This window comes from Nomascus leucogenys, chromosome 21 (genome assembly GCF_006542625.1).
Source record: "Nomascus leucogenys isolate Asia chromosome 21, Asia_NLE_v1, whole genome shotgun sequence".
NCBI lineage: Eukaryota > Metazoa > Chordata > Mammalia > Primates > Hylobatidae > Nomascus > Nomascus leucogenys.
In genome coordinates this window covers 28864746-28877070 of record NC_044401.1, presented here as the reverse complement: position 1 = coordinate 28877070, position 12325 = coordinate 28864746, and the positions used below count along the sequence as shown (strand labels likewise).

The following is a 12325-nucleotide window of genomic DNA, read 5'->3' as shown; positions in this document are numbered from 1 at the left end:
GTTTTTTTTTTGTTTTTTTTGTTTTTTTGTTTTTTTAATCTGGGAAGCAGTATTTTTAAAAAGCTTCCTGGTTCCCTGCTTAGCCAGAATTAAAAAAAAAAAATTACATAAAGGAATTAAACAGATTTAAAGGTATGGGACATTCGTCCAAAGGTGCAGTATCATTGCAACAGACCTGAGATCTCAGTGCAGTAACCCTGAATCCCAGCTGAGAGGAAAATAACTTAAAGCTCCGGCCGGGGGCGGTGGCTCAGGCCTGTAATCCCAGCACTTTGGGAGGCCGAGGCGGGCGGATCACGAGGTCAGGAGATCGAGACCATCCTGGCTAGCACGGTGAAACCCCGTCTCTACTAAAAAAAATACAAAAAATTAGCCGGGCATGGTGGCGGGCGCCTGTAGTCCCAGCTACTCGGAGAGGCTGAGGCAGGAGAATGGCGTGAACCCGGGAGGCGGAGCTTGCAGTGAGCCGAGATCGTGCCACTGCACTCCAGCCTGGGCAACAGAGCGAGACTCTGTCTCAAAAAAATAAATAAAATAAAATAAAAATATTAAGAAAAAATCCTTAAAGCTCCTAGAAGAGTGGAGCTGAGGCTACTTCAGGTCTTCTCTCAGTCTAGGGGTATTAAGGAACTAGAGGACAGAGAAGAAAAACAGACATCTATGAGCCCAGCTGCGAGGTTGCTGGGTAAAGTGGAGACAGAGGGGACAACATACTCAAACTTTCTGGGGACATTGTGCCTTTAATAGCCCGTATCTTGTTAAAACCACAGAAAGTACTGAGGCATGCCCAATATTGGTGAGAATTCTAAGCAGGGATCTTACGTGATTCTGTTCCTAGCTCTTCTCACTCTCTAAAATACTTTGTTGGCTTTCCTCATAATAATTCTGATTCTTTTACATTTGTCTTTGTTTCCCAGATCTTTTCAGTATACTTTGCCAAGCTGTGATGTTGGCTTTTCTATATTCCATAAGGCAATTCTAATACCATTACCAAATTTCTGCTGAAAACTTAGGGGCTAAATGTGGTTGGGGACTAAATAGTAGCCATTATAATTAAGATAACTGTCCACATCTTCCCACATATGCCCTTTTCGGTCATATTTGTCTTCGGATTCTGTCCTCTTGTTAATCATAGGGATTTTCCAACATCAAATTTCCATCTTATTTCTTCCTGACTCCTTGGTCACAAATGTAATTCTCTGATTTGACACACCACACAGACACACACACACCCCAAACAAAAAATAATTATATTCCTCATTTGTCTCAACTATTTGATATTACTCTGATATTTTTATAATATACCTTTAGAAATATATATCTGTATATAAATGTGTGTGTGTGTGTGTGTGTGTACTTTTGAGACCAGAATGGGCTAAGGAAAACTACTTATGAATAAATAGAAACGTAATGATTTTTGTAGATATATTTGTGCGTGACACTTGATAGTGACAGCCTTGCTGTAAGAGATTCTGCATGCATGCTTAAAATGCTGCTGCCTGGTAAATGCCCAAATACTTCCAGGATGAAGACTGGATTTTGAAATGGCTGAGTGTACAAGGGGAAATAAACATAAGAATAAAAAACATGAGTGGAGAAAGGAATAACATGAACCAACTTAATATCACTTAAAATTAGTGGGTGCAAGATTAATCATCATCAGCATTTTTTAAAGCGCAGAAATAGGTGTTTCTTATAAACCATCGAAATGCAAAAATACTGTAAATGTAACAATATTGCTGATGCATTTTCCTTACATTGTCATCCACAAATTTCTTAGAAACTGGTTTTAACTCTTAAAAGGTAAATCATGACTATTTTGCACTCTTAATATTTTCCAAATTATATTAGCTTGTGCACTAAATTTATTGCAGCTTCTGCTTCTCTTAAAGGAAGTGTAAACTTCCTCCTCACCTTACTACCCCTTGTTAGCAAATAACTAAAAATGTTTTCCATGAAAGTAATTAATATCAACAATAAATATAAATTATTAATTGCCATAATGATGATATACTAGCATAATAGTTATTAGGTTAAATGCCAGTTAATTATTAAAATATGTGTTTCCCTCAAAAATATATGTTTGATTCAGTGACAAGGAACTGTGCTATCTAGAAAATATAAACTAAGAGCCTCCTTAGTATCTTATACTACCTTTGATGATGGAGAGGTTTGGTGTGATTATTTTCAGAATGGACTCTCCAGGGGGAGAAAGTTTGGATGCATAGGTTTCTTATAGTTGAAATGATCTGGAAAAAGATGAAAATATAAGGAACCCGGTCTTGGCCTATGTGGTCTAATAATTAAAGCTTAAAGTCAAAATCTGGAAGCTAGGCTAAATATCAGAATTGTTGATTTTAATGAGTCAGAGCTTGAAAAAGTATTTTGAACTCCTCTTTAGTTTGTATCCCCTTTTGCTGAAGCTGTTACTGGTGGATACCAATTACAGAGATTTCCTGTAAGCATTAAGAAAATGAAGAGAAAGATGCTTTTCACCACTGAATTCTATGTTACCAATGCTATGTCTCCCATTTTTTTCATCTCTGCCTTGAGACAATTACTATAGCAGGATAGAATCTCTGATAATATATAATGAATATTATACATTAGTTCTTACAATAGAAAAATGAATGAAACCTGGGCATTCTTTACATTTACATAGCATGAGCATTATAACAGTAGCTTTAATTAATGATTTTTTTCTTGTCGCTGCTGCTATGAGAAAATATTCATTTAAGGATTTTATTTCTACTGTCTTTAGTCCTCACCAAATGCCAGAGTTAGAGACTTATTGTTTTCACAAGTGGTCTGAGATGGCACATCACCATCCCTTACAAGCAATTTGGCCTTCATTACAAATTAATGAAGTGATAATTGCTCCTTGCAGCCTTTTATGTGCAAAGAATGCTGGTTCTGTTTGCATTGTCTTCTGGCAATGTACACCTCTGTTTTCAAGGACTTGTGGTATCTTGCCAAATGTTAAACTACACCGAGATCTCCAAAATTAAAATCATATTTTACATCAAGTTATGAAAATCTCTACACAATATCTTCTGTTTGATGTCCAGTAAAATGCTGTTCATTGCAGAATAAATTTGCAAATGATTCATCAAAGTAACAATCTCATTTATTACTAAAAGGAAATCTTAAGAAATTTAAAGTCAATTGGTTTACATTCAAATGATATTGTCATGATCGAACTTTCTGTAAGATGGTTATGGAAAGCATTTATTCTCTAGAGTTTTTGCTACATCTGTACTCTAAAATGCCATTGAAGATCCAAGGTAATGATACTAGAGAAGACGCTATAAAACACTAACTTTTAACGCCAGAGATTTTTGGAGCACCAAGTCTGTTGACTCTTTTTTTATATTCAACATATACATTCATTTTGCTTTGAATGTGACTGTATTATTATAGGCACCTCAATGTAAAACCCTAAGAACTGAGACTCTCATGTACTCTTACCTTCTTAAAAACTCAATATATTACATACACATAGAGTGGATGCATGAAAATTGTATATTGGCAATTACTACAAATACAATGTGAATATTTTCTTTCCTTAAACTGAGATTAGAATGTATCTTGTATATTACTTCTGAGATCTTCTAAAAGAGTCTCAACTTGTTTCATTGTTGAATCTCGGATGTGACAATGAAGCTAGGTCAATTTTGCCTTCAGAAAATGAGTGCCTATCTTGTATTTTAGATCCTGAATGATCAGGTTTTTTTAAAATAAATGGTGCTGTTTACTTGTTTTGTTTGTAAGTTAATAGGTGAGCTATGAAGAACTAGAAGTTTTTAAACTGTGATTGTCCACCAGTAAAGTTCACAAATTGTTTTTTATAATTTAAGAATTTAGCATAAAAAAATTTCCCCTAATGAAGCTTAAAGGCCAAATAAATGTCATGTTCCTTTGCTTGTAATTACCAACAATTTAATAAATTAATATTTTATTTTATTTTGTGATTAGAAGGTGTGAATTAAAATCTCTGTGTCTTTAAAGATGGCAACAATAAAAACTAGAGACTGCTGAAGGAGAAAGGGAGGGAGGCAGCAAGAGCTGAAAAACTGTTGGCTACTATGCTCACAACCTGGGTGAGGGGATTAATCGTACTCAAAACTCAACCTCATGCGATGGACCAATGTAACAAACCTGTACATGGCCCAAATTGGGAAAATATTCATACAGATGAATTTTAGGCAGTAGTATTTTTTATTCTTTTTTTAAACAAACAAACAAAGCAAAAAACATACAGGAAAATCATAACATAGTGTCACTAGAAATAAAAAAAAGTGTTAATGCATTTTATATGCTGTTGATTTAGTTAAAAGTGTTTAATGTCTATTGTTCCTGATGAAAATTATTAACTTCTTTGTTGGAGAAAAATGTAGGAACACATTTATAATGGGCTTCACAAGGATTTTATTCATGAATTTAACTACAATATTTAAATATTTTCTCTAAGAAAAACATTTTGTTGTATTCCCATTAATAACTCTTACTTATATTATAAGAAAAATAAAATTTGTGCACATACCAAAAGGTGAAGTTTTCTGCTCCATACTGTAGTGAATGTGAAGAGACCTGCCTAAAATTTAGCAAATGCCTATGAAACAAAATTAAACTAACTTTAGCATGTATCACGAATTAAATTTACAAATGAATAGGGGATTCAATAAGGGTTATATAATACAGAAATTTTCTTAAGATTGTCAGGGTTATGGAAGGCATAAGGCAGAAGAATTCACAGTCCCATGGGGTTATACCATAAGAAACGTATATTCCGGATGGGCACAGTGGCTCATGCCTATAATCCCAGCACTTTGGGAGGCCAGGGCGGGTGGATCACGAGGCCAGGAGTTCAAGACCAGCCTGGCCAACATGGAGAAACCCCGTCTCTACTAAAAATACCAAAATTAGCCAGGTGTGGTGTCCGGGGCCTACAATCCCAGCTATTCAGGAGGCTGAGGCAGGAGAATCGCTTTAACCCAGGAGGCTGAGGTTGCAGTGAGCTGAGATCGTGCCATTGCACTCTAGCCTGGGCGACAGGAGCAAGACTCTGTCCAAAAAAAAAAGAAAAGAGAGAAAGAAAGAAAGAGAGAGAGGAAAGAAAGAAAGAAAGAAGGAAGGAAAGAAAGGAGGGAGAGAGGGAGGGAAGGAAGGAAGGAAGGGAAAGAAAGAGAGAAAGAAAGAGAAAGAAAGAAAGAAAGAAAGAGAAAGAAAGAGGAAGGAAGGAATGAAGGAAGGAAGGAAGGAAGGAAGGAAGGAAGGAAGGAAGGAAGGAAGGAAGGAAAGATTCCACAAGTTCCACAGGAAAAGAATAAAGGACAGAATATCCACCACATCTTTTGTAAACAATGAAAGAGTTTATATTGACAATAATATAATATGTGGAAATATTACTTATCTCAATTCAAACACTTAGAAAAATTAACATGTGGTTTAGGACCAGTTTTAAGAGGAACACAAATGTGAAACTCAACAGTTCGAAAGTTTTTGCATAAGTAACAGAGATCCCTAGAAAACTTGACATTCAAGAATGGCATGGCAAAAGATGTAGTTTCCTGCAAGAAGTAAGCAAAATGGGCCATGATAAGAAGAAAGTATGGACACAGAGATAACAGAAACAACTGGTCTAATAGTTTTAGGATCATAAGTAACACACACTTACGATGCTAAGTTAAAAACTTCTCAAAATTTGTCCTAAGGATCACAGAAAATAGTGCTTCACTGTTCTCAAAAGTGATAATGCTTTTAAAGGCTTTTTACAGTGAGAAAAGTTGTACTAAGATAACCTTAATTACTATAACAACAAAACCCCAAATATCTATCTATTTCTTGACTAAGAAAAAGTCCAATGTGGGTGTAAAAGGCTTTAAGAATCGAATGTTTGCCATGTCTTCTGTTTTTCACACATAACTTGGTTATATATTTGGCTGGAGGCTGGGGGGTGAGGAACATTTATATTTTTACTTCAAATTTTCTTTCACAGTTCTGCAACACATGTCCACTGAAATGACAGTACGTTACAAAATGTCATGCATGATGGTGCATAGTAAAAACATCATTTATATTCACTTTATTTTACCTTATATCAATTTTACCAAAAACCTGCACAAATTGGGAAAAGATTAATAAGCATGAATTTTAGGCAGTATTATTAATTTTTTCTTTTTTAAACAGAGAAAAACACCCAAAAACATATGAGAAAATAATATTATAGTGTCATTGGAGACAACTGATTTGAAGTTTTGATCCTGGAATGTTTGATTAGGCTCTACTAACTGCTAAGTGTCTTTTTCCTGAATATTCAACAAACTGCAATGCAATTGAAATGTGTTCATCAAAATTGTAAATTACTTTATGTCCACTAACGCAGAGAAACTTACAAATAAAAACTACAAACAAGAGTGTTTTTAACAAGTAAATGATGATTTATTATGTAGTGATGGCTCTGACACGCTTATGTTGTATTCATTATTATCATTAATTCTGCCTCACTCTCTGTTTCTCTTTGATTCTTCAGTGGGAAGAGATCAGTGGTGTGGATGAACATTACACACCCATCAGGACTTACCAGGTTTGTAATGTCATGGATCACAGTCAAAACAATTGGCTGAGAACAAACTGGGTCCCCAGGAACTCAGCTCAGAAGATTTATGTGGAGCTCAAGTTCACCCTACGAGACTGCAATAGCATTCCATTGGTTTTAGGAACTTGCAAGGAGACATTCAACCTGTACTACATGGAGTCAGATGATGATCATGGGGTGAAATTTCGAGAGCATCAGTTTACAAAGATTGACACCATTGCAGCTGATGAAAGTTTCACTCAAATGGATCTTGGGGACCGTATTCTTAAGCTCAACACTGAGATTAGAGAAGTAGGTCCTGTCAACAAGAAGGGATTTTATTTGGCATTTCAAGATGTTGGTGCTTGTGTTGCCTTGGTGTCTGTGAGAGTATACTTCAAAAAGTGCCCATTTACAGTGAAGAATCTGGCTATGTTTCCAGACACGGTACCCATGGACTCCCAGTCCCTGGTGGAGGTTAGAGGGTCTTGTGTCAACAATTCTAAGGAGGAAGATCCTCCAAGGATGTACTGCAGTACAGAAGGCGAATGGCTTGTACCCATTGGCAAGTGTTCCTGCAATGCTGGCTATGAAGAAAGAGGTTTTATGTGCCAAGGTAAGAGCCTTCTTTATTTTTCTTTGAGTAATATTTCTCACCTGTGAGTTTATCATAGTGTCATTAAATGAAATGCACTCAGTCTCAACTCACTTGGCGGAAAAAATGCCTCAAACTGACCATAGTCTATTTATGGACGAAAATTAATTCCATTTGATGTGGTAATTCATTCTTTGCTGTAGAAATATTAGTGTATTTGATTATACGTGCTGGCCTGCACCCTATAAGAGGTGTTATACATGCTATATTTAAGTTTTTCTGCTGTTTAATAACTAAGGTAATCTAATTCTAGACCACCTGAAAGAAAAACATTCTATCTCTTTTATGTAGAAAGTTGAGAAATCTTTAGCACTCAGCTAACCTAATTCTAACAGAATTAGATACTGTGGTGGTTATTTATGCTGGTGCTTATCTATCTCATAGCAATATTTACTTCATTGCTATATAGTCTTTTCTTCACTGACATCTGGGTATCAAATACATGTTTACTTACAAGAGATTAGTGCTTTTAGAAGATTATTTGATTTAAAAATCCAGAGCTGAGGCCTCAATATTTAATATATACAGGCATGATTTTTAAGTGTCTTTTGCACCATGATTTGGCTCGTTTTAGTGCTCAAAAATTATTTGTATCATCCTTTAGGCTTGAATGCATATTTGATATTAATATAATATCACAGAACCAGAACTCTTTAATTAAGTTAATATTTATTAAAATCACTTTATATTTTAAGTGGAATAAATTAAAAGATCATTTTATATAAAATTTTGTATATCAGCTGTGCTATATCATATCATAATTTCACTTAATCCCAAAATTTACCTAGCATTAGGCAAGGTTTTATGCTGAAGAACACACTGAAATTGTTACTCAAATTTTAAATGAATAAATACATAGCAGAAGTTAAGTATATTGTCCTTGAAATTTTGTCCGTTTTAATGCCCTTGCTTGCTGTTACACTCTGTCAAGTGTGGTGTTCTACTCCTGATCGCATAATCAGTCACTGTTCTCAAATGCATGTGGAATAAATGAGCCTGCTTTGTATATAAATTGTCCTCTTTAAATCTGGACAGAACATAATATTTTGCTTTTGACTATAGACATAGTTTATAGAATAAATTCCTCTTCCTCTTCCTCCTCCTCCTCCCCCTCCTCCCTCTCCCCCTCTCCTCCTCCTCCTCCTTCTTCTTCTTTTTCTTCTCCTTCTCCTCCTCCTCCTCCTCCTCCTCCTCCTTCTCCTCCTCCTCCTCCTCCTCCTCCTTCTCCTCCTCCTCCTCCTCCTCCCCCTCCTCCTCCTCTTCCTGTTTCTTTTGGCTAGGTAGGATAGGAAAAAAGAAAGCTAAGAATAGTAAATGGTAAAGTTTTCTCTTTCAATGGCTGTTTAGAGAGAAAAAATAAAGGAGGGTAGAAAGAAATATTCGTGGCTAAAGAATGATTTAAGAATCGCATGCCAAACAAACTCCAAAAAGCACCAGGAAGGTAAAGAGTACTTATTACAATAAATTTGGTGAAATAGAAATGCATATAAAAATAACTATGCAAGCTTAAACTGATAAGGAGTAATATAAAAATTAGTAAGGAAGGTAAGAAATTATGTGTCACACTGTTTACTAGAAATTTATCTAATATATTTTAAAATATGACTTTTATTTAAATTCATTACCTCTCATATTTGATGAAAGAGAAGGATAGTGTAATATATTTTATTTAATTTACCATGTCTGTAACTTAAAATTTATTTGGATCATGTTTCTGGGATCTGGGCAGACTTGCTGGATTTTGACAGCATGGTCAAATGGCAGGTGGGGTTGTTTTTTGGGGAAGATGTTCATAAACCTCCTTTTAAAAGGGTAACACCGAAAAATTAAAATTATAAAGTGACATACTAAAACTGAGTCATCTGGCATTTGCTTTCAAGCATTGACAATATTTTACTTGATTATTTCATTTGGACATTTCATATTTTTTACATCCCAGCATAACTCTTCTTACTGGTTTTCTCTTTTTAAGATTGGAAGTGTGGGAAAATATTCTGTTAATACCAAGGAAACGTCATGATCTTTTTTTTTTTGCTCTTTTTAATCCTGGCTAATGAATTATATTATCTGTTTTGGTTTAGTTTGGAGGGGAGAGATGAGAATGCTAATGGCTTTTTATATAGTCAGTTAATTACATTTGAGCCAGATAGCAGAAGGTTACTATAAATATTCCTTCTCATACAAACTTTGTTTAGACTTAGTGTACCAAATACCTTATTAATGTCACTGAAGAATTTGTTGCTCTGTGCTTTATCTCTGCACATTCATTGTGGAATGCTAACGTTATTCCTTCTTCTTTTACATCAGCAGCTAAATAGAAAAGTGTGTTTGATGTGATGTATGAAGACACCTAGACTTTTTGATGACTATCCAAAATTATATTTGTTTTACTTATGACTTAGGATACCAGTTCTTACTCTCCACTCATTTCTCTGTTAATTCAGAAACTCTTAAAACAGCTGCCAATGTTTCAATAACAGGATGATTTTAAGACTCTGCTTGCTCTGACAGAGGCGCTAGAGAAAATTGAAAACCTTAGTATATTCTTCGCACCTACTAAGTCTGTGTGCACAGTCAGAAGGCACCCTCTGGAACTGCAAGGTGTTCATGAGTGTGAATGAATTCAGAAGCATTCCTTTCCAGTTGTTTTTTGTCTGGAAGTTCCTTAAGGGGAGACACAAGGAATGTCTTTTCTTAGAAACATCTTGCTTAGAACATAACAGAATCTAATTGAGTAGGTTCTCAATTACATACTTATAGAATGTGTAATTACTGTGAGATTTCTATACCAACTATCCATTCTTTAAATAGAGGTCCTGAAGAGAACAGACTTTACATTATTTATCTTTGATTCCACTAGGCCTTTCAGAATGCGTTGCAAATAAAGATGTTAATTTTATCTAATTTGAAATAAACATATTTGATTATTAAGTCACATACAGTTGCAGCCAGGCAATAATAGATTCATCTGACTTCTTGTTAGAATAACGAATAGATGATGAAGTAAAGGAATAACAAATATTTTTATGGTACCAAAGATCATACTTTTTTCTTTTATGAATTTACAATGAATATTATCTTTCTGCTTTAAAATAATCAATTGTTTCTAGATTAATACCTGTAATAAAGCAATGGTCTAAACAATTTTTGTAGATGTTGAAATAAATGTGGCATTTTTGTCCCTTAAATTTACTGATCTAGTGCTTAAAGCATTGGCTCACCTTGTAAAGACTACCCTATAATTATCGAGTTTCTTACCTTCAGTTATGAAAAATTTCCTTTCTCTGAGGTTAAAATGACAGCTGTCTGTTTCCTCTTTGCCTTTAGCAGTTATACATCTATGATTTTTCCAGCCAATGAACTTATTTAAATAAAAAGTATGGCACAGATAAGTAATGAGATAAATAACTTTAACATAACAAATTAAACAGATACATTATAGCTTTAAAATAGCTGTCAAGCCTCTGATTTATACAAGATTCTGTGTCTTCTCATCAATTTATGTACATTAGCATAATGCAAAAAAATTTCTACTCTTGTCTTCAACTTTCAGTTTGCATTTAATTCTATTTAGCCAAAGGCTCTTGTCACTAACAAGTGTTTGAGGGCTTGGGCTTAGGAGTCCCAGGAATGCAGCCTATTAATTTTGTGGCTAAACATTTTCAGCCTTAGTCTCTTTATCCACAAAAGGGATGGCCTTCAAAATGGCCAGTGGATGTATTGCTTAGTCCACTGCAAAATATACAGCACTAGACACAAGGTATTTGAACGTCATTATTTTCGGTCATCAGAATCCCTGAAATGTGTTACCTTCCTTGTTTTCTTGTTTCAATACATTTTAAAACATTTAGATATGATGAAATCACCCATTCGACAGCTTACCTTAGACCTTAGACATATTTTAAGAGATAAAACTTATCTTTAATGAATGTATATATTTGTGTATTCATTATTTATTCATTGATTGCCCACCTTCTTCCAAACAAGAATCCAAAAGGATTGTGCTTTTCTAAAGAGACATTTTTTTGTTCAATTAAACTTCTAGTCTATTAAACCATGGGTGATATTTCCTCCATGATCTTATTGTTAAGTGTTATTTTTCTTCCAAACAGCAGTCATGCTTGATTTTTCCCATCTGGTATTGGACTCAGTCTCTTTTCTTTATAGTATGAATCTTCCCACTGATTTTTCAAAAGTGCCTTGAGTTTATAGATGTACATTTTTATATTGTATATTCAGAAAGACTTTTAGGTTTTAACTGATTTGATTTAAGAAAGTATGATTTAGGAAATAAGCAAACAACTGCAATGCAAAGATAAAATTAAAATGCTGCATTTCAAAAATGTTAAGCCTAGGTTTTGTTCATACAGTGTTTGTGTCCTAACATTCCTTCTATAAAAGACGAGGTTAGATAGTTGGAAAGGATATACCAATAAATAATGCCTTTGCCTTGAAGGAATCATGTGAATCAAAAATAAGTAAGCAACTAAGAAAAAGAAAAATATATCTGTTGAAACATTTTACCTGACTCTGGATAGAGCTAACTTATCTATTTACTTTGCTTTAGGTAGTTATTATGTATACTTAAGAATGGACCAAATACTATAAAGGCAGTGGAGAAACAGTATAAGTTGTACAAAGTATATGTCAAATGTGCTTATATGAATTATTATGTGATATTACTGGAAATCTGTGATCAAATTATGTAAGTGCACTATCTAAAAAGTAGTTAAAGGAAAAATTTACGATCAAATTATGTCAATGAACTATCTAAAAAGTAGTTAAAGTAAAAACTTATTTTTTAATATGAAAAGTGAGAGAAAGCAAGGGAATATATTTGGTTTGTGACTTCTTAAATACTGTAGCTCATTTTTGAGTCTGTATAAAAACAATATAAGTTTAAACCATGGATTTGCATGTTTAGGAAAATAGAAATGTGAATTCTTTGTTCTGTATATGCTACAAATCAGATTATTTTGAACACCCAGACACAATTTAATTGCAAACATGTTTAGGAGAAATATGTCTGTGGTTAAATTTAGGGAGTAGAGCAAATTCATATCTAAGCATTTGAATACCTCATAATGAATAAG

General features: G+C 34.3%; 1 protein-coding gene across 3 annotated transcripts in view; it reads left to right on the top strand.

The window, feature by feature from the left end:
• EPHA3 (EPH receptor A3) overlaps positions 1 to 12325 on the top strand; it is a 372702-nt gene that overhangs the window by 97304 nt on the left and 263073 nt on the right. For all 3 annotated transcript variants that reach the window (XM_003255127.2, XM_012497854.2, XM_012497853.2), the window contains exon 3: positions 6533 to 7193. In XM_003255127.2, coding sequence (XP_003255175.1) covers positions 6533 to 7193 — 661 coding nt within the window. The remainder of the gene's footprint in view (positions 1 to 6532; positions 7194 to 12325) is intronic.